Source organism: Mobula hypostoma, chromosome 6 (assembly GCF_963921235.1).
Source record: "Mobula hypostoma chromosome 6, sMobHyp1.1, whole genome shotgun sequence".
NCBI classification, from domain to species: Eukaryota; Metazoa; Chordata; class Chondrichthyes; order Myliobatiformes; family Myliobatidae; genus Mobula; species Mobula hypostoma.
The window spans coordinates 162,187,843-162,207,958 of NC_086102.1; the positions used below are offsets into that span (position 1 = coordinate 162,187,843).

The 20,116-nt window shown below is 40.0% G+C and overlaps 1 protein-coding gene across 1 annotated transcript in view; it reads left to right on the top strand.

Moving 5' to 3' along the window:
• Nucleotides 1-20,116, top strand: part of pde11a (phosphodiesterase 11a) — a 261,414-nt gene that overhangs the window by 116,403 nt on the left and 124,895 nt on the right. The window contains exons 3-9 of the mRNA XM_063050094.1: nt 519-608; nt 3,815-3,955; nt 4,437-4,501; nt 9,708-9,840; nt 10,844-10,919; nt 11,724-11,791; nt 15,520-15,612. Coding sequence (XP_062906164.1) covers nt 519-608; nt 3,815-3,955; nt 4,437-4,501; nt 9,708-9,840; nt 10,844-10,919; nt 11,724-11,791; nt 15,520-15,612 — 666 coding nt within the window. The remainder of the gene's footprint in view (nt 1-518; nt 609-3,814; nt 3,956-4,436; nt 4,502-9,707; nt 9,841-10,843; nt 10,920-11,723; nt 11,792-15,519; nt 15,613-20,116) is intronic.

A 20,116-nucleotide genomic window follows, 5' to 3' on the forward strand; every position in this document is an offset into this window, starting at 1 on the left:
AACCAGGACCGTTTTTAGAAAATGCAGATTTTGGGAAGAGTTAAAGCAGAGAAGTATTTCCTATCATCCTTCCCTAACAGCCCACATGGGATAATGGATTTGTGGAATAATCAAGAATATGGATTTACCCAGTATTGTTGGAATTACTCTCAGTATGACATACCTAGAGTAAGTAAGTAAACAATGATACAACGTAGTAAAAACAACACACGGGCAAATTTTCCCACTTGAAATGTGGTTTGTTAGATTAGGTTCTCTGTTTGACTGTTAATGAGGTGTTGACCAAGCTTGCCAAGACTCAGAAGCTCCAACAAATGGTGCTGCTGATTTCCATAGCTCCAGCAGATGGGCTGTGAAACTTCTAGAAGCAATTCCGGAACTCAGAAGTCAGTGAACCATCTGACACTTGATTAAAAAAGATAGCAACTTTAAGTTCAAGTGTCCTTTTACAACCAATAGCATGTATACCACATGCCTTTGACAAACATGCTTATGAAGAACCGATTTATTTTTGCCAGGTGCTGGGGATGTACCTCCCATTCTGTGGCATTGCGATTTCAAATGCTCAACTGTTTGCTGCTTCCAGAAAGGAATATGATAGAAGCCGGGTGAGTAGACTATCACAAAGGGTTTGCACACATTTCATCCCACATTGATTTCAAATCTGCGACAAGTTCAAAGTCAAAAGCGAGTGTCGGTAATAACAAAGCAAAAAAAATGCTGGAAAAACTCAACAGGTCAAGCAACATTATGGAAACAGAGAATGGTTCAGATCAGTGTCTGTTGAGGTGTCTCAAACAGGAAATATTAACTCTATTTCTTTTCACAGTTGCTTCCTGACCTGCTGAGTTTTTCCAGCAATTTTTAATTTCTAGAATCTGCCCATTTTTTTTTATACTCGTTAAAACTGAGACCAATTAGAGAACTAAACTTTGTTTTCATTATTTCATGTTAAGGAAGGTCTTGAATTCCCATTTTCCTCCCCAGTCCCATTAAGGAGGACACAAGAAGCAGAACCTGCTGGGCAGCAAAGTGGCACTGCTGGTAGAGGTGTTCCTCACACCTCTAGCAGCCTGGGCCCAGCTTGAATTCCCTCTCACCCAGCCCTGCTTCTCTCCTGGCACTTTCCCCTGAGTGAAACACTTGCCCCAATTCCTCCTTCATCACCACTATCCATGGACCCAAACAGCTCTTCCAGCTCAGGCAGGGATTCATAATCACCTCCTTCAACCTCATCATCTGAACCGAGTGCTGTCGGTGTGTCCGCCACTGCATTGACGAGACCATTCTGTCCTCATCTGCATTCTGTCCTCATTCGCCATCCTGAGGTTCCTTCAAGGTTATATTGAGCAAACACCAACAAATAAATACAGTACTGTGCACAAGTCTTAAGCACAGATGTATAGCTATTGTGCCCAAGTGTCACAATGTGCACTGACAATGTGGAGGAAAGACAGACCAATGTGGAGTCGGCAACCAAAGTTTATTCATAAAAATTCCAACCAAATGTCGGTGGCTTGGCCAAGAACCCCGTGGTTAGCACGAATTGGGCATCTGCTTAAGTAATACAAGTAACATGGATTCCCCAAGCCTATTAAAACAAACTTAACAAGTTTAAACAGAAAGCACCAGCAGACCACATCACAAAGAGTGCACAAATCTAGGAATTCATCAGTTACCAGAAAAGCACATATCCAGGCCAATCCTTGGTCAGAAGTAATTGCTAAAGTTCAATGGTATTGAGCTCATTCTTTTCCTGAGAAGTTGGCCACATTGACAAGAAAAACTGCTGAACTTCTGTACTTTCCCCTGACTGAGACTATTAAGCATGAAGTTCAATATATCAGTGTGTGATAGAAAGCATCATAGACTAATACAACATGGAATTAGGCTTTTCAGCCCAACTCATCCAGGTTTGCTGCTTCTCCTCCTTGCAGTGTCCTACATGAACATATTCTAATATTTTCCAAAGATGTGAAAGCTCTTCTGCAATGCATCTTCAATAGCACATAAGTGATAATCATGTTTATGGAGTGATTGTTTCTTCATTACCAGCTTTAACCGATAAGGCAGTTGGTATGTTCATGCCTGTTGTTTTTTTTAAACCTGGGCTCCAACTTGAGCACAATTATTTTATTCTCCCCACTTTCCCATCATCTCCCCCAGATTCCACCACACACCTGTACACCTGGGATAATTTACAGCAGCCAATAACCTAGCAACCCATGTGTCTTTGGGATTGGGGAGGGAATTGAAGCACACAAAGGAAATGTATTCTTCAGAATTCTCCAGCATTCTCCCATCCTGTTTTCACTGTGTGATATGTTTAGTCCTGCATTACTGCAATGACAAATTATATATAAAAGGCTAGATCTTTTTTTCTGTGGAAGTGCTGAAGGATTCTTCTTGCATTGATTTTCACTGTAGATTTGGACACACACTGAAATTTTCCCTTAAGTTTAAAAAAAAGTGTTAAAGATCAATTCCAGAGCCCAATATTTCCCGAGTTCCACCAACCATGATTCCCATTCCCACAAATTCACCCTGGATTCAGAAGGCCAATCTCATTGACCCACATATTCCTGAAGCCAAGCTGCAAGGCCTGGGCCTGAGCCTCTCACAATGGAAGCGAGTGAGTAAATCCAGCCAAAGCTGACTGGAGCAAGTCAGCACAACAAACTTCCCTCATCTTTGATAGCTGGCAAAACCCCACCACAACGTTGCCCCTGTCAAAGTTTTATCAGTGCTTTTATTTCAGTTTTAATTAATTTTAATTTGTTTTAAAAATACTTTTATTTCTTTAGTATGTTTTCATGAGTATGTTAGTTTCATCATCTTTTTATTAGCTTCATAATGTGAGGATAAGGTGTATAAAAGCATTGGCAGAAGAGTTTGGAAATTTAGGACGGTAGTCAGTGCATCCACTTTCTTAACCCACGTTACGTTGAGTCTTAATGCCAGTTGACACATTTAAGTGAAATCAATTACAGCTATAAACCACCCAGTTTTAAAACAGGGCTTGTTGTGCATGGTATTTATCAGTTAAGTTTATTCACTCAGGAATGAGAATTTTATTTGTTTCAATCTTGCATTTTAAAAAAAAACAGTGACACATGTAACTTACACACCATATGTCACCATTCTTTCCAAGTTAATTCTGAGACGATTTATCCACAAATTCATTTATTTGATGGCATGAGTTGCCTGGGAGGAAGTAGGTGATAAATCAATTTGGGCCAAGAAATCACAAAAAAAAATTTCTTTTGGCTACAATATATGTTTGCTGTAAATTGATTAAGTTTTTCAGGTTTTCCTTATTGTATCTTCCTTTGGAAGATAAAAGCCTTTTGTTTTACAAAGGAGAATAAACTTGTGTAAAAATTACAAAAAAGTGTAGGACTTCGGATTTCATTTTTTTTGCCCTCTGAATAGCAGCAAACAACTGAACAATAGCAGTAGCAGTTCAAATGTTTAAGGGTAATTCAGATGTCAGAACAGGGGAAAAACAAATATGGGTGTTGTGACAATGTAATAAGAGATATTAATATGTTCTGTGTGGCTTTTACATAAATATTCATTCTTAACTACAAGGCAAACAAGAAGTTGTACGTTCTGATTTAAAATGATAGAGAAATCAATCAAAGTAAAAATTATGAATGAACAATCAGAGCTGTTTTGTGCATTTTGGTGCACATGTGAATCATGCATTTGTCCTGGCACATTTGAGTTACAAATATTCTTCATTTTGTATGTATTCACTTTGTCAGGTGTGCCTCACATTAAAATGTAATGCCACCCCTATTGTCCTAACCAGGCTCTGCTGGAAGTAGTCAATGACCTGTTTGAAGAACAAACAGATTTGGAAAAAATTGTCAGGAAAATAATGCACCGAGCACAGACACTGCTGCAGTGTGAACGATGTTCTGTATTGCTCCTTGAAGACATTGAATCACCGGTAAGTCAAGGAAAGCAATATTCCTTTAAAACGCCTTAAAATGACAAAGGATTAATGTTGTGTATTGTAAAAAGGGAAATAACTTATCATTCTAAACTCTCCAACAGCATAATCCAATAATAGACTCCCATGACATTAGATTATGTTTAAGCTGAAAAGTCACAGTCAGCCTCTGAGCACTGTAAAAATAACCTCATAAACAAGATTTGTTGGTCAAAAATGCACCAAGCAACTAATCAAGTGATTTTCCCCTCTAGTGATACATTTCAATGAACCTTACACTCTCATTTCAACTTACCTGCTGTCTCAGTATTTTATTTAAAACTTTACTTTCAGTTTGAATATACAGTACTAATTTAATCCCTAGCTCTCAGTCCTGAAATGGCAATTGCAAGCTTCTACAAAATTGATTTACCCAAATGGAATAAAGGCAGTTTCATGTTACACTATGTGACTCAGACCTTTCTCCATATTCTGACAGGTGGTAAAGTTCACAAAATCGTTTGAGCTCCTGTCTCCCAAATGCAGTGCAGATGCTGAAAGCAGGTAAGGTCCACACTGTATTGGACAAGAATGAGCAGAGTCTAAAACATCAATTATGAATAAATGGTCAAAATCCTTGTCAGATAACTGCATGAATTGAAGTATTGCAGACTCAAATTACATAGCACAGGAACAGTTACATTTGGAATGTAGAGAATAACAGATAAATTGAAATTAAACAGGAATTTTGTTCTTACATAGGAAACTATTTGCAAATACGAGCATAAATATGCTCTAATTAGATTACTGTTAAGACTATTCTTTAATAGATTTCTAGCCCAGTTGTATTTTTGATATCAAACATTCATGTCCTGATTGAATGGGTGGGAACCAGACCTCTCTTTTCTGCTGTCCAATATTAACGACATGTGGCCCAGGTGATTTTAAGACTCAAGCACCACAGAATTATTTCAACATTCACCCCTAAAGCACCCTCCCCCACCTACCCCATAACCTCCTTCCTAAAGTGAGGAAGACATACTGTTACGTACCCCCTAACTGGGTTGCCAAACCAGCAGAAATGGATCACTCAGTTGGAGTCTGGAGTACTAGAACTAAGAAAGTTTTATTAAAGAAACAAGCAACACAGTAATCGAAAGGATAATAAATGCAACAATTCAACAATGATAACCACACATGTGCACAGAATTAAGATAACAGCATCAATCAAGCTCTATCGTTGTCTAGGGGGTAAATGACAAAATTTCAAAATGACTCAAAGTTCAGTCCAGTTCAGTTCGCAGTAATCGTTGCCATGGCGAGGGACAACGTGGGGGGAGAGAGAGATAGAATAGGAACAACTGATCATTCAGAACACTGCTTCACTCACAGACCAGCGAGATGGCTCACAGACCAGCGAGATGGCTCACAAACAGCTTTTGGGCGGGTCCTTGGTGATGTCACCTGAGGTCACCGACTGTGACCCCTCCTCCAGATGCGGTCGATCCTCTGCAGTGAACCCGGCACCCAGGCAAGGGCGGACACACACCGGGTTCCCGCTGATCGTACCTTTCCACCCTTGTCGTTGCCTGGCACTTCTCACCCACTCGTGAGAGGCGCACCGCTTCCAGGGTCTCGTTACCTCGGGTGGCGTGTGTCCCCGTCTTAGCGAACCTGTCCCTTTTTATCCCCCTGCTGGGGTATCGCCTGTCCATCACTTCAAACAGTTCAGGGTTCAAAGGGGGGAGCCGCTCCAGACAGCTCTCTCTCTCCCACATCCCTTCATTACACATCTCCAGACGCTGCTCCATTGTTCCTTATCTCTCCTTCCCCTGAGGGCAGGTGGCAGACCAACTGCTGATGCCACTGATGCTAGCCCAGGCCAGCAAACATCTTAATTTTATGTGTATTCTCGTAACAATACCCACTCTGCTGTGGGATCAATACAAAGCTACACACCAGGGATGACAGGTTCAGCCTGTGGAGTGATTTAACACTCTGATCGTGCTTTATGTTCCCCCTATTCATTCTCAGATAATATACCGAGTGTGGAAAGCACAATCAAGGTTAGCTAGTGTTGTTTCGTTGGCAATTGCAGAAATTCAATGTATAGACAGCAAGATCTCCCATGTAGTGGTGAGACAAAGGATCTATTCAATACCTTGATTAAGAGATACTTCATTTCTTCAAAAAAAAAGTGCAATAGCAGGCAGCATCTTGGTTTAAATTGCTGAGAAGGGTAGCACTTTCAGCAATGAACCCTGCAATACATGCTGACTTTTGAAGAACCAGGAACCCAGAATACACTGATTCAGGTGCAAATTCTACCCCACAACACAAACATGTCACAAGCAGTCAATGAAGAATATTCTTTACAAAGGAAGAGAAACTAAAGATTTTCATTAAATTCAGACCTGCCTAGTATTTTTACCATTGGTGACCTGTGCAGTAACTTCCCTTGACAACTTTGTTAGAAATGGTCAGGCAGACAATTTGAAACATGAACATGACTTCTGAGTTACAACGCGTGTGCATGAGAAGTACACAATTGTTTCTTCACTAACAATCTGTCCCTTTTTGCTAAAGTGTCAGCAATTAAACAAGCATGTTATTCTGCATTAGGTTGTACGCCCTTCAGAATTGGGAAAGTGATTATTTTATAGCTTATTGTGTTACTTTTGATTTATATTTAAAACTTTTTTAGAAAATCAATCAATAAGTTTGTGGAACCTTAAAGAAAACACATACGTTTTTCACTCCACTGACACAAGAGCCAGAATTAGTCAGAGCTGGGCTTGAAGAGTCTGGGGAAATCAGGGTTGCAGCCCAAGAGTTGTGCCAAAAGAGCCTGGCTAACTTCCAATAAAATTATAGAGTGCAAACGGCCTGGAAAGAGGCTTCGGGCTCCATTGATACATGCACCCAGGTCCATTGCGCCTCACTTGAGATTCTAAAGACATTTGCTGGAATCAATAGAAAAATGTCACTTATTCCCCACTGGACTGCCTGGTCCATAAAAAACAGCTGTGGCCACAGGGTAATTGATTCAACTTTCACTGGACAGTCTGCCAGAGGACCACATTTAAGACATTCTGACAGACTGAGTTGTCTGAAATGCTTTGATGAAATACGGGGAGGGGACTAATTCTAACCATTTTAGAAATGGCATTGCAGTGGCAAGATTAGTTTCAGTACATGGCTTGGAGACTCACAAAGCACCCATCAAGGTACCAAAATCCATTTCAGCTGTGTGTGCTCTTTAAATATGAAAACCAAGAACTGTGCTGATTGGTACTTTAAGGTTCAGCTTGTTAGACTGTCTCTCTGAATGTTCTAGCAAACTCCAAGTTCAAGGAGCCCAGGAGACTTAAAAAAAATAAGATTTAAATGATTTAAATAACTTTTATGGTTCTACTGGGCCTCACTAAAGTAGAGGTTTAGGATTATACCTGCCTCTCCTGAAACCTATTTGCTGACAAGATCTCAGCCATGGGCCAAAGGCAATTAGCTGCCTTGGGAGCGCAGAAGCTCATTAGTCTGGGCTTTAAAACTGTGGCAGCTTTTTGCACCCTCATATGTCACCCTTTATGACTAAAGTTAGTCAATTGTGTCGTTAATAGGCACAATAGCAGTGTAAAGCTATTGGATAGCAGGCATTGTTACCAATCAACATGTATCCCCATTTGAACCTCAGTCAGAACAGATGTAGTGCTGCTTTTCTGGTGTAAGGCAGTCGTTTTGGTTTCCATCATATAACTCTGAATCCTTGTAACTTCTGTGACCTGGGTTACTGCTAAAGTTAAATATTAATGAGATTAGTTGATTTGTACAGTAGAGACAATAGCAGAAGACTTAAATAATTCCAAAAAGGGAAGATGATGGTCTCATTCTGAATTGATCTTCACACTTATAATTAAGTTCATAAATCTGAACTAGTCATCTAATCTTTAGGAATGCCCTTGTGCAGCATCTAAGCTGAAAGTTATCAGCATTGAGAGGAGCGGCCAGGTATGATAACCTTATGTGTACTTGTTCAACGGGTTTGAAAGAATGACGACTAACCAAAATATCAGACTAAAATTCTTGACCTTGATGAGATTCTCTACTTTGAGATTCTTTGCATTCAAGAAATGAATGCAAAAAATGCAGATTTAAGACTTTGTATATATTTAAAGATGAAACCAACCATTTATATCCCTTACATTTGCATCACCTTTATCAGGAAAGTAGGCATAAGGTGCAGGGATGGAAGGCAAAGTGAGATCCACTAAAATTCCAGAAGAGTCAGGACTCAGCTTAAAGGGTAACAATTAAAATTCTTGGTTTCTGCTGTAAATAGTTAGAATCAGAATCAGGTTTAATATCACCGGCATATGTCATGAAATTTGTTAACTTTGTGGCAGCAGTACAATGCAATACATGATAAATATAGAAAGAACAGAACTACAGTAAGTATATTAAATAATTAAATTAAATTAGTTCAAAACTAATGTTTAGATTAGTTTTTTTGGGGGGGTTATTATTTTTTCCCCCTTTTTCATTTTTTTAAGATATTTTTCTTTGTTTTATATTATTCATTTGTCTCCTATATGATTGGGAGTTTTATCATTTAAGTGTTATCTAGCTTTATAATCATTCATGTTAATTATAACAATGTATTCCCAATAACTTTGTACTACTACCATGTTATGTTTATATCTTTATGAAACTAATAAAAAGATTGAAAAAGAAAGAAAATTAGTTCAAAACAAAAAATAAAAAAGTGTAGTGAGGTGGCGTTCATGGGTTCAATGTCCATTTAGGATATATAATGACAGAAGGGAAAAAGCTGTTCCTGAATCGTTGAGTGTGTGCCTTCAGGCTTCTGTGCCTCCTACCTGATGGTAACAGTGAGAAGAGGGCATGTCCTGGCTGGTGAGGGTCCTTAATGATGGACATTTCCTTTCTGAGGCACTGCTCCTTGAAGATGTCTTGGATACAACTGATGCTAATGCCCAAGATGTAGCTGACAAATTTTACCACTTGCAGTTTACCTCAATCCTATGCAGTAGCCTCCCGCCCCCAAGTCAGAATGTTCTGCACAGTACCTCTGTAGAAGTTTTTGAGTGTTTTAGGTGATAAGCCAAATCTCCTCACCTTCCTAACGAAATATAGCTGCTGTCTTACCTTCTTTATAGCTACATCGATATGTTGGAACCAGGTTAGATCCTCAGAGATCTTGACACCCAGGAACATTAAATTGCTCATCTCTCCATGATGTTCCCTCATCTTACGCTTTCTGAAGACCACAATCAGCTCTTTGGTCTTACTGACATTGAGTGCAAGATTGCTGCTACGACACCACTCCACAAGCTGGTGTACCTCGCTCATGTACGCCCTCTTGTCTGCATCCGAGCTTCTGCCGACAATGGTTGTATCATCAGCTAATGGTGTATTATTTCTGCCCACTCTGAGTCACGCAAGTGAAGTTTGGAATTTAAAATACGGATTAAAAAAGTGACATGCTTCTGCAGGCTGGATGGTTTCCTGGCAATTTTAGCCACACAGTGTCAGTTCCCACCCCATTAAAATTGGGTGTTAACAGAGGAACAGCATGCAGCTTCAGAAAATGGAACTGGTTTTAACATAATAGCTTTTGTGATGTCAGGACTTAAAGCATAAAGTAGAAAATTAAGTATACTGTAATTATGTTATGATTTAATTGGAAGAATGACATGTCTGTCAGATCTGTAAATAATAATTACAGTACATATTTTATGTTCTTTAAAAGCTTGAAAGACAGCATAGAAAAATCATCATATTCAGATTGGCTGATTAACAACAGCATTGCTGAGCTTGTAGCGTCTACAGGTCTCCCTGTGAATATAAGCGATGCGTATCAAGATCCCCGGTTCGATGCTGAAGTGAGTAACCCTCAAATGAGGTTTCAGTTACACGATTGCCCAAATTCTTGTGAAAATCTTAACAAAGTGACTTCTGTATCAGCAAGCCATTCAGTGTTTCTAGGTCAGAAAACGTATTATGTAATAAATAGTAAAGCTGCCTTTTGCCCTCACAATATGCTGTGACTTAAAGCAGGGAAGGGCATCTTCAACTGAACCAATGTGGCATTTTTCCCTTTTCCATTCTTTGGTATCTGAGTGAAGCTGCTAGTTAACTCTAGAACTCAATTACAACACCCTCACTATCAGCTAAACTGAAATACCAAAAATTAATTCATCATGGAACGTGTAGAACTGGGAGAGGAGACTAACATCAACATGGGCTACAAATCTGCAGGACATTCCAAAATGTTTACAGTGAATGGACTTAATCTTTGAGAAGTGTGTCATTGTAATGTAATGAAACAACAGCCAACTCTTGCACCACCTTGTACCACAAACAGTAATGAAATGACGACCACGTAATGTATTGGGAGATGTTGGTTGGATGTTAAATGTTGAACAAAATCTCAGGAAATTTTCTAGCCTCTTCTTATAACAGAGAAGTTGAAAATATGACCACTGAGTCTGCAGATCTTGATGACACTGAATCACTTGGCAATCTTGTTTTTGCAAAGTTTCTTAGTGACTTATACTTCTAATGGTCTAAAAATAGCACTTGCAATAGATTAATGCGGTTTTAATATCATATTTAACAGAAACTCATCCTTAAATAAAATGATTATATTCAAATATTCATTTGCTAGGATTACTTTGCTCTTTATTCTGTGTAATTTTAAAACATTTAATTGGTGTTTCAGTTCTCAAATTGTACATTGATCATTTCTGATAGTCACTCACCAATCCAACCCCATATGATGTTTTCAGGAGGTGTTGTTGTCTACTGTCAATATTCATCTCACGTCATAATTCGCTTCTGATATCTAATGCATCATTTAAAGAAATGACTTTGCTTTTGATGTAGGCTGATCAGATTTCTGGTTTCCATACCCGTTCGGTCCTTTGTGTACCAATATGGAACAGTGGCCACCAAATAATTGGTATGTGTTTACTGATTCCTTCAACTTATATTTCAACGTCAAAGTTGAAAAGTTTTCAAATTGAATAAGTTGTGGACTAGCCAAGCAAGGAAAGACAATTTTTTCTTGATATGATCATCGTTCATGTGTTTTGACACCTTCCTTCCTTATCTGAGTGATACTTAGATTTTGGACTCTAACAGTGTAATCATGAACAGAAGTTCAGTATTCTGCCACGAAGGAGAAAGGAAAAGGGAAGAGAAACTGGCGTTTGTTTTAATTCTCTCTACTTCCTCTGAAAGACTAGTTTTGTACCAGTTGACCGCAGAATAGTAATGAAGATTATCCTTGTTCCAGATTATTCAATCCTGAAATTTCATGGGGTGATTCTCAGGAGAAGTGATTTATCAGAAAGTAAATAAGTTTACCCAATGTTAGAACTGTGACCTTTGCATAATGACTGGTACCTGGCAGTTCAAAGGCAGTTTCCTCAGCTGGGCAGGAAAAATAGGTTTGTCACATTTGTAGGCACTCTGTAGTTGATCTGAGAACACACCAATGAAGGCCTGTCAGCAGGTCACTTTGCATAACCTCAGCAAGTGTCTAGCACAAAAATATCATAGAAAGAGAGAGAGTAGGAAATATGAATTCTTTAAAGAGCAACTATTTTCCTCAAAATATCTTCAATCAGAATGTCTGTAAAACAGAAAATATATTGATACGAATTGTACTTATCACCAAGTTGACAATTTATCATGGAACACATAAATTCAATATTTAATTTCAGCTTTGCATTCTTATTACAAACTTATATTTGACTTTCAGGTGTAGCACAGGTCCTCAATAGGCTGGATGGGAAACCCTTTGATGATGATGATCAGCGACTCTTTGAGGTAAAAGAATAATCACAAAGCCACACTGCCAGACCAATAAGTATTTTGTAGCATGGTGACCATTCAGTCACCATTTTGATTTCAAACCATAGACGTCACTCAGTCAGCAGTTGTTTAATTACCTGCAAAGAGGTATTTCTGCAACAAAACTGATAACTGGGCAGGTCACTCAAACGCCTTAATTCAGTCACATTCTAAAACTGATTTCACTTTGCAACATACCATCCATTTCCTGAATTAACTGAAGATTTTCATCCTCTCCATTTTATACAGCAGAACCTTTGAACAATTGTTCACACACAATATTTTTATGTTTTTCCTCACAACTGCCTTCCTTTGTAGTTTAGCAGCTTTACAATGATTCCGTAAGATTGAGGATTTTGAAGTTACATCTGAATTTACATTACTATTCTTACCCATCATGAGTATCTCTGTAAGCTTTTCGAAAGGAACTCTAGTTTTGTAGCTGAAAGTAACCTTATAATCACTTCCTTAACTGACCCCTTGCTGCTGAAAAGAATTATTTGCTGTCAAATTTGTCAAATGCTGCTGAGAGGGCAAGAAAGAACAGGAAACAAAAGAAAAATGACGAGTTGTATTCCATGCATCAGGAACACATTATCTCTCTAATCATTCTTTTGATTTAGTACTGAAATTACAAATGATCTCAATCTGAGCTCTCTTCATCTCTTGTGAAGCTTATATTTCTTTGTCATTTCTTTTCTTATTAATCTGTAACTGTCTTTGTCCTATTAATGCATTATTCATATGAAACATTATATTTCCATGCAATGTATGCTTTATAAAGAAAAGTTTCAGGATAACTCACTATTCAGACTTACTGTATGCTCTTTTTAAAGGCAGAGCTTGCGCATTAAACCTAAATATCTATTTATATTTGAAGTTCAATTTTACCAAGCCACCTTAATTATTTAATATGATGCAAAATTGTAGGTAGCAGACTGCTATTGGCACAAATCCTCGCAAATTTTATCTTTACAACATGCAGAAATTCATAAATCCATATGCACTTAAATAATGTACAAAAAGATTTTTTATTGGTGGGAGTGGTTACAAAGATGAAACGAAAATGATTAGTTTCCATTTATGTTTCTCATAAACTCAGTGCAAACATTTTTTTAAAAAGCTAAAGCTTGCACTGAGATTCCTGAATTTTCGTCTTCAATTTTAAATGTTTTAATGAATATTTGAATGAAGCTGCAATATCTCAAATATAAAATGATTAGATACTGATCAGCAGATTTGTTATAATTAGTTTGAACCAATGTTCAAGTTCAAGTCTCATGCCATTCAGCCATACACATGAATACAGCCAAACGAAACAGCATTCCGCTGGAACCAACCCAGGTGCAAAACACAGAAACACAGTCAGATACAGCACACATCACACATATAGTTATGATAGCAGGAAAAAATGCATAGTTACAAAAAAAATTAAAGAATAATAATATACCCAAGTATATAAAAGTGAAGTTTAATGTTATTAATTTTAATAGCTTACATTATACTTAAAACTTAAGATATTGCATTTATCTTATTGCAGCATCTTGGTAATTTATTTATAGTTCAATTTAAAGCAACATTTTTGATTTAAAAACAAATGTTATTCTGCAAAAATTTGAAAACATCAAGTTAAGGAATCAATAAAGAAATTGCACATTTTTAATAGAATTCTCAAATCTGACAACTGCTATTGAGCTTATGATATCAGTTTCAGTCTATGGGGTCAAGTGCGACAAATGTAATTGCTGTTTTGCTTGTATGTATAGGATTTAAGAGCCAATAATATTAATATACATTCATTTCGATATGCATAAGATTAGTTGTACATTGCTGGAATATCTCAGGGACTATAATAGCTATTGAGCTACTTTGAATACATGCTTCAGAGTTCAAGTTCAAAGTAAATTTATTATCAAACTACATATATATCAGCATCTACAAGATGAGTCCTTGAAATGGAGGCCAAAGGTTGCAGGAACAGTTCAGTGATGGGGCAAGTGGAGTTAGTGAAGTTATCTCCTCTGGTTCAAGAGCCTGATGATTGAGACGTAATAATTGTTCCTGAACTTGTTGGTGGGGGACCTGAGGCTCCTGTAACTTCTTCCTGATGGAAGCAATGAGAAGAGAGCATGGCGTGGGTAGTGGGGGTCCCTGCCTTGCTGAGACAGGACTCCATGTAGACGTGCTCAGTGATGGCAAGAGCTTTACCCATGATGCACTGGGCCTTATCAACTACGTTTTGTAGGATTTTCCATTCAAGGGCATTGGTGTTTCAATACCAGGCTGTGATGCAACCAGTCAATATACTCTCCACCACACCTCTTTAGAAGTTTGTCAGAGTTTTAGGTGCCACATACTTCTAAGTAGACACTCCCCCACTTTCTTTGTAATGGCACTTGTGTGCTGGGCCCAGGACAGATCCTCTGAAATGAGAACACCGAGGAATTCAAAGTTGCTGACCTTCCCCACCTTTTAGTGTGATATTGATATTGTTAACTCTAATCCGTTAGTGTGCAGACGTGTTGGCCATTGGGCATTAGAGCCAGTATTTAAAATTGCAGATTCCCTTTTACAAGTGTTACGTACCCCGTAACTGGGTTGCCAAACCAGCAGAAATGGATCACTCAGTTGGAGTCTGGATTACTAGAACTAAGAAAGTTTTATTAAAGAAACAAGCAACACAGTACTCTAATCAAAAGGATAATAAATGCAACAGTTCAGCAATGATAAACACACATGTACACAGAATTAAGATAACGGGATCAATCAATCTCTATCGTTGTCTAGGGGTAAATGACCAGTTTCAAAATGACGCAAAGTTCAGTTCAATTTAGTTCAGTTCAGTTCGCAGACAGTGGGGGGGAAGGAGAGAGAGAAAGCAAAACGAATGAATATTCAACACAGCTTCCACACAGACCTTCGCAGTCAGCTTTCGTGTGAGCCCTTTGTGATGTCAACTGAGGTCACCGACCGTGACCCCTCCGTTTCCAGATACGATCGTTTCTCTGTGGTGAACCTGGCACCCAGGCAAGGGTGGACACGCACCAGGTTCCCGCCGATCGTGCCTTTCCACCCTGAGCGTCTATGGCTTGATCCCGCGACCAGCCGTCCAAAGACTTCCCACCAACTTGTGGGAGACGCACCGCTTCCAGGGTCTCGTTACCTCGGGGTGTCGTGTGTGTCCTGCCTTAGCGAACCTGTCCCTTTTTATCTCCCTGCTGGGGTATCGCCTGTCCATCACTTCAAACAGTTCAGGGTTCAAAGGGGGAGCCGCTCTTGATAGCTCTCCTTCCGTTACTCTCTCCCGTCCCTTCATTAACATCTCCAAATGCTGCTCCATTGTTTTCCTTATCTCTCTCTCTCCTGAAGACAAGTGGCAGACCAGCTGCTGATCTCACTGGTGCCAGCACAGGACAGCTAACATCTTAATCTATGTGTATTCTTGTCACACAAGATCAATTTTCAAGACCAAGGAGAAAATGTGCAACATTTACATTGAATGCAAAAGAATACAAAATAAGTGATGCTCCTTCCTGAATCTGAAATACACCGCAAGCTTGCACAAGAACGTAGCCATTTATGCCATAGATATCTAAATATTGTGAATAAAATATTTGTGACATCAGTTTTAATTACTGCCACTGCAATTCTTTTATGTCTGAAGTTACACATTCAATATTGTGGCTGCTAATATTTATTTGCAGGCATTTGTTATTTTCTGTGGCCTTGGCATCAACAATACCATAATGTACGATCAAGTGAAGAAATCCTGGGCAAAGCAATCTGTAGCTCTTGATGTAAGTATTAGCTCATCTTTAAACATTGTGTTAAAACAGAGATCCTGGGTCCCAGCTATGCCTGCCTTTTTGCTGGTTTTGTGGAACAATCCATGTTCCAAACCTATACTGGTATCTGTCCCCCTCTTTTCCTTCGCTACATTGGCGACTGCATTGGCGCTGCTTCCTGCATGCATGCTGAGCTCGTTGACTTCATTAACTTTCCTTCCAACTTTCACCCTGCCCTCAAGTTTTCCTGGTCCATTTCCGACACTTCCCTCCGCTTTCTTGATCTTTTTGTCTCTATCTCTGGAGGCAGCTTATCTACTGATGTCTACTATAAGCCTACGGACTCTCACAGTTACCTGGACTATTTCTCTTCCCACCCTGTCTCTTGCAAAAATGCCACACCCTTCTCGCAATTCCTCCGTCTCCGCCGCATCTGCTCTCAGGATCAGGCTTTTCATTCTAGGACGAAGGAGATGTCTTCCTTTTTTAAACAAAGAGGCTTCCCTTCCTCCACCACCAACTCTGCTCTCAAATGCATCTCTCCCATTAGATGCACATCTGCTCTCACCCCATCCTCCTGCCACTCCACTAGGAATAGGGCTCCCCTTGTCCTCACCTACCACCCCACCAGCCTCCAGGTCCAACATATAATTCTCCATAACTTCCACCACCTCCAACGGGATCCCATCACCAAGCTCGTCTTTCCCTCACCCACCCCCCTTTCTGCTTTCCGCAGGGATTGCTCCCTATGCGACTCCCTTGTCCATTCATCCCCCCCAACCCTTCCCACTGATCTCCATCCTGGCACTTATCCTTGTAAGCGGAACAAGTGCTACACATGCCCTTACACTTCCTCCCTTACCACCATTCAGGGTCCCAGACAGTCCTTCCAGGTGAGGCGACACTTCACCTGCGAGTCGGCTGGGGTGATATACTGCGTCCAGTGCTCCCAATGCGGCCTTCTATATATTGGTGGGACCCGACGCAGGCTGGGAGACCGTTTCGCTGAACACCTACACTCTGTCCGCCAGAGAAAGCAAGATCTCCCAGTGGCCACATATTTTAATTCCACGTCCCATTCCCATTCTGACATGTCTATCCACGGCCTCCTCTACTGTCAAGATGAAGCCACACTCAGGTTGGAGGAACAACACCTTATATTCCATCTGGGCAGCCTCCAACCTGATGGCATGAATATTGGCTTCTCTAACTTCCGTTAATGCCCCTCCTCCCCTTTACAACCCATCCCTTATTTATTTATTTAATATATTTTTAATTTTCCCCCTTTTTTTCTCTCTCTCTCTTTTTTCTCCCTCTGTCCCTCTCACCATAACTCCTTGCCTGCTCTCCACCCTCTGGGCTCCCCTTCCCCCATTCTCTTTCTCCCCAGGCTTCCCATCCCATGATCCTCTCCCTTTTCCAGCCTTGTATCCCTTTTGCCAATCAACTTTCCAGCTCTTAGATCCACCCCTCCCCTCCTGTGTTCTCCTATCATTTCAGATCTCCCCCTCCTCCTCCCACTTTCAAATCTCTTACTAGCTCTTCTTTCAGTTAGTCCTGACGAAGAGTCCCGGCCCGAAACGTCGACTGTACCTCTTCCTATAGATGCTGCCTGGCCTGCTGCATTCACCAGCATTTTTTGTGTGTGTTTCTTGCTTCCATTATCAGCTTAAAGTAAAATGGAGTTACATGCTGTGGTTCTTAACTTTTAAAAGAGATAACAGGTGTGAAGGAGCCTGTTGGGTAACATGACTATAATCTGTAATATTTTGGGCCGACAAAAGTCCTGCAATATATGCAAATTCTAATTGTCCTTTCTCAGTGGTCTGCCTGAAAATTAGCTCTCTTGCCAGGAAAGACTGAACTTTTATATTTTCTTGACAGACAGGAGGCCATTCTGGCTATCGTCCAATGCCAGCCTCACAGCAATCCTATTCTCCCATTAATTTTCCCATCAGTTCCACCACCTGCCAATTTATAGCAAACCAGTTAAGTGACCTACCAGCATATCTTTGGGGGGGGGGGCGGAGATGCAGGAACACCTAGAGGAAATTCACACAGACAACACCAGAGGTCAAGATTAAACCTGGTCACTGGACCTGTGAGGCTGTGGCTCCACCAGATGTGTTACTGGGTTTTGTAACTGCCCTGATTGATATTTTGGGCCAAGGGGTAGAAAGAGCATTATTTGTTATTCCTCCTGTACACTACTTCTAAGGCTTCACTCCAGCAAAGGTATCAAGTTCATATTGAATTAGTTATGTAGGGTTATTTCTAAGACTGACAGTATAGTATTTAGGATGACTTGCAATGGGAGAAGACCATAAGACATAGGAGCAGAATTAGGCCATTCAGCCCATTGTATCTACTCCACCTTTCTATCATGACTTATCCCGTATCCCACTCAACTCCATACACCTGCCTTCTCACCATATCTTTTGATGCCCTGACCACTCAGGAAATGATCTTAAGTATACCCACGGACTTGGCCTCTGCCAAGTCTACAGTCTCTGGCAGAGCATTCCACAGATTCACTACTCTCTGGCTGAAAAAAATACCTCTTTACCTCTATTCTAAAGGGTTGCCCCTCAGTTATGAGGCTATGCTCTGTAGTTCCGGATACCCACACCATAGGAAATATCTTCTCCATGTCGACCCTATCTAGTCCTTTCAATATTCAATAGGTTTCAATGAGATCCCCCCCACCCCCCATTCTTCTAAATTTCAGTGAGTACAGGCCCAAAGATGCCAAACACTCCTCATATGTTAACCCCTTCATTCCTGGAATCATCCTCATGAACCTCCTCTGGACTCTCTCCAATGACAACACATCCTTTCTGAGATATGGGGCTCAAAACTGTTGACAGTACTCCAAGTGCGGTCTGACTAGTGAAAGGTCGTTAGAACATTGAGTACACAATGAACAACACTTCTGACAGCACAATCATTAATGGCTTTTCGAAAGGTAGTGGATAATTACCAGAAAAACAAACAGTTTAAATGTTACGGAGTTAAGGTGGGTGAATAATAGCATCAATATCTCTTTCGAGAGCTAACCTAGACACTCAGGTTCAAAGGCAATATGCTTTATGACATTCAGCTGCTCATCAAAGCATGTGAGAGTACAAGAACTTGCTCTTGGCTTAAACCTATGCCAAATAAACAGTGCCTTACTAGTCATGTTTATTTTGAATGACAACAGGCGCCACAGTAGCGTAGTGGTTACAGCTCGGGCTGTCAGGGTTCAGAGTTCAATTCCGGCGTCCTGTATAAGCAAGTTTGTACGATCCTTCCCATGTGTACATGGGTTTCTTCTAGGTGCTTCAGTTTCTACCCATTGTCCAAAGACATATTCATTAGTAGGTTAATTCAGTGAAAATTTATTATCAAAGTACATATTGTCACCATATACAACAATGAGCTTTGTAATCTTTTGGGCATACTCAGTAAACCCAAGAAACACAATAGAATCAATGAAAGATCGCACCCAACAGGATGGAGAAACAATCAAAGTGCAAAAGACAAAAACATGTGCAAGTACAAAAGGAAAAAAAATAAATAATCAATAAATATTGAAAACATGAGATGAAGAGTACTTGAAAGTGAGTCCATAGGTTGTACGAACATTTCAGTGACGGGGCAAGTGAAGTTATCTCCTCTGGTTCAAGAGCCTGATGGTTGAGGGGTAATAATTGTTCCTGAGCATTCTTTGAAAATGTGCTCACTGGTGGTGAGCGCTTTACCTGTGATGGACTGGGCCATATCGAATACTTTTTGTAGGCTCTTCTGTTCAATGACATTGGCATTTCCATACCAGGCTGTGATGCAGCCAGTCAATATACTCTCCACCACACATCTGTAGAGGTTTGTCAAAGTTTTGTATGTTATGTCGAATCTTTCCATACATCTAAGGAAATAGAGGCACTGGTGTGCTTCCTTCATAATGGCACTTAGAGTATGTGCTGGCCCCAGGAGAGATCCTCTGAAATGATAATATTGAGGAATTTCAAGTTCCAGACTCTCTCCACCTTAATGCCTTTATGAGGACTGGCTCATAGACCTCCAGTTTCCTCATCGTAGAGTCATTAATCAGCATTATGGCATTGGAGTTGTGCTTAGCCTCACAGTCATAAGTGTACAGAAAATAGAGCAAAGGGCTGAGCACACAGCCTTGTGGTGTACCTGTACTGATGGAGATCATGGAGGAGATGTTGTTGCCAATCTGAACGGACTGGGGTCTGCAAATGAGGAAATCAAGAATCCAGTCTCCAACATATGTTGTGAAATTTGCAAACTTTACGGCAGCAGTACAATGAAATACATGACCAATATAGAGAGAGTAAATCTGAGTTACATTAAGTATATATGTGTCTATTAAATAGTTAAGTTAAAATAAATAATGCAAAAAAAAAACAGAAATAAAGAGGTAGTGAGGTCGTGTTCATGTCCATTTAGAAATCTGCTGACAGAGGGGAAGAAGCTGTTCCTGAATCACTGAGTGGGTGTCTTCAGACTT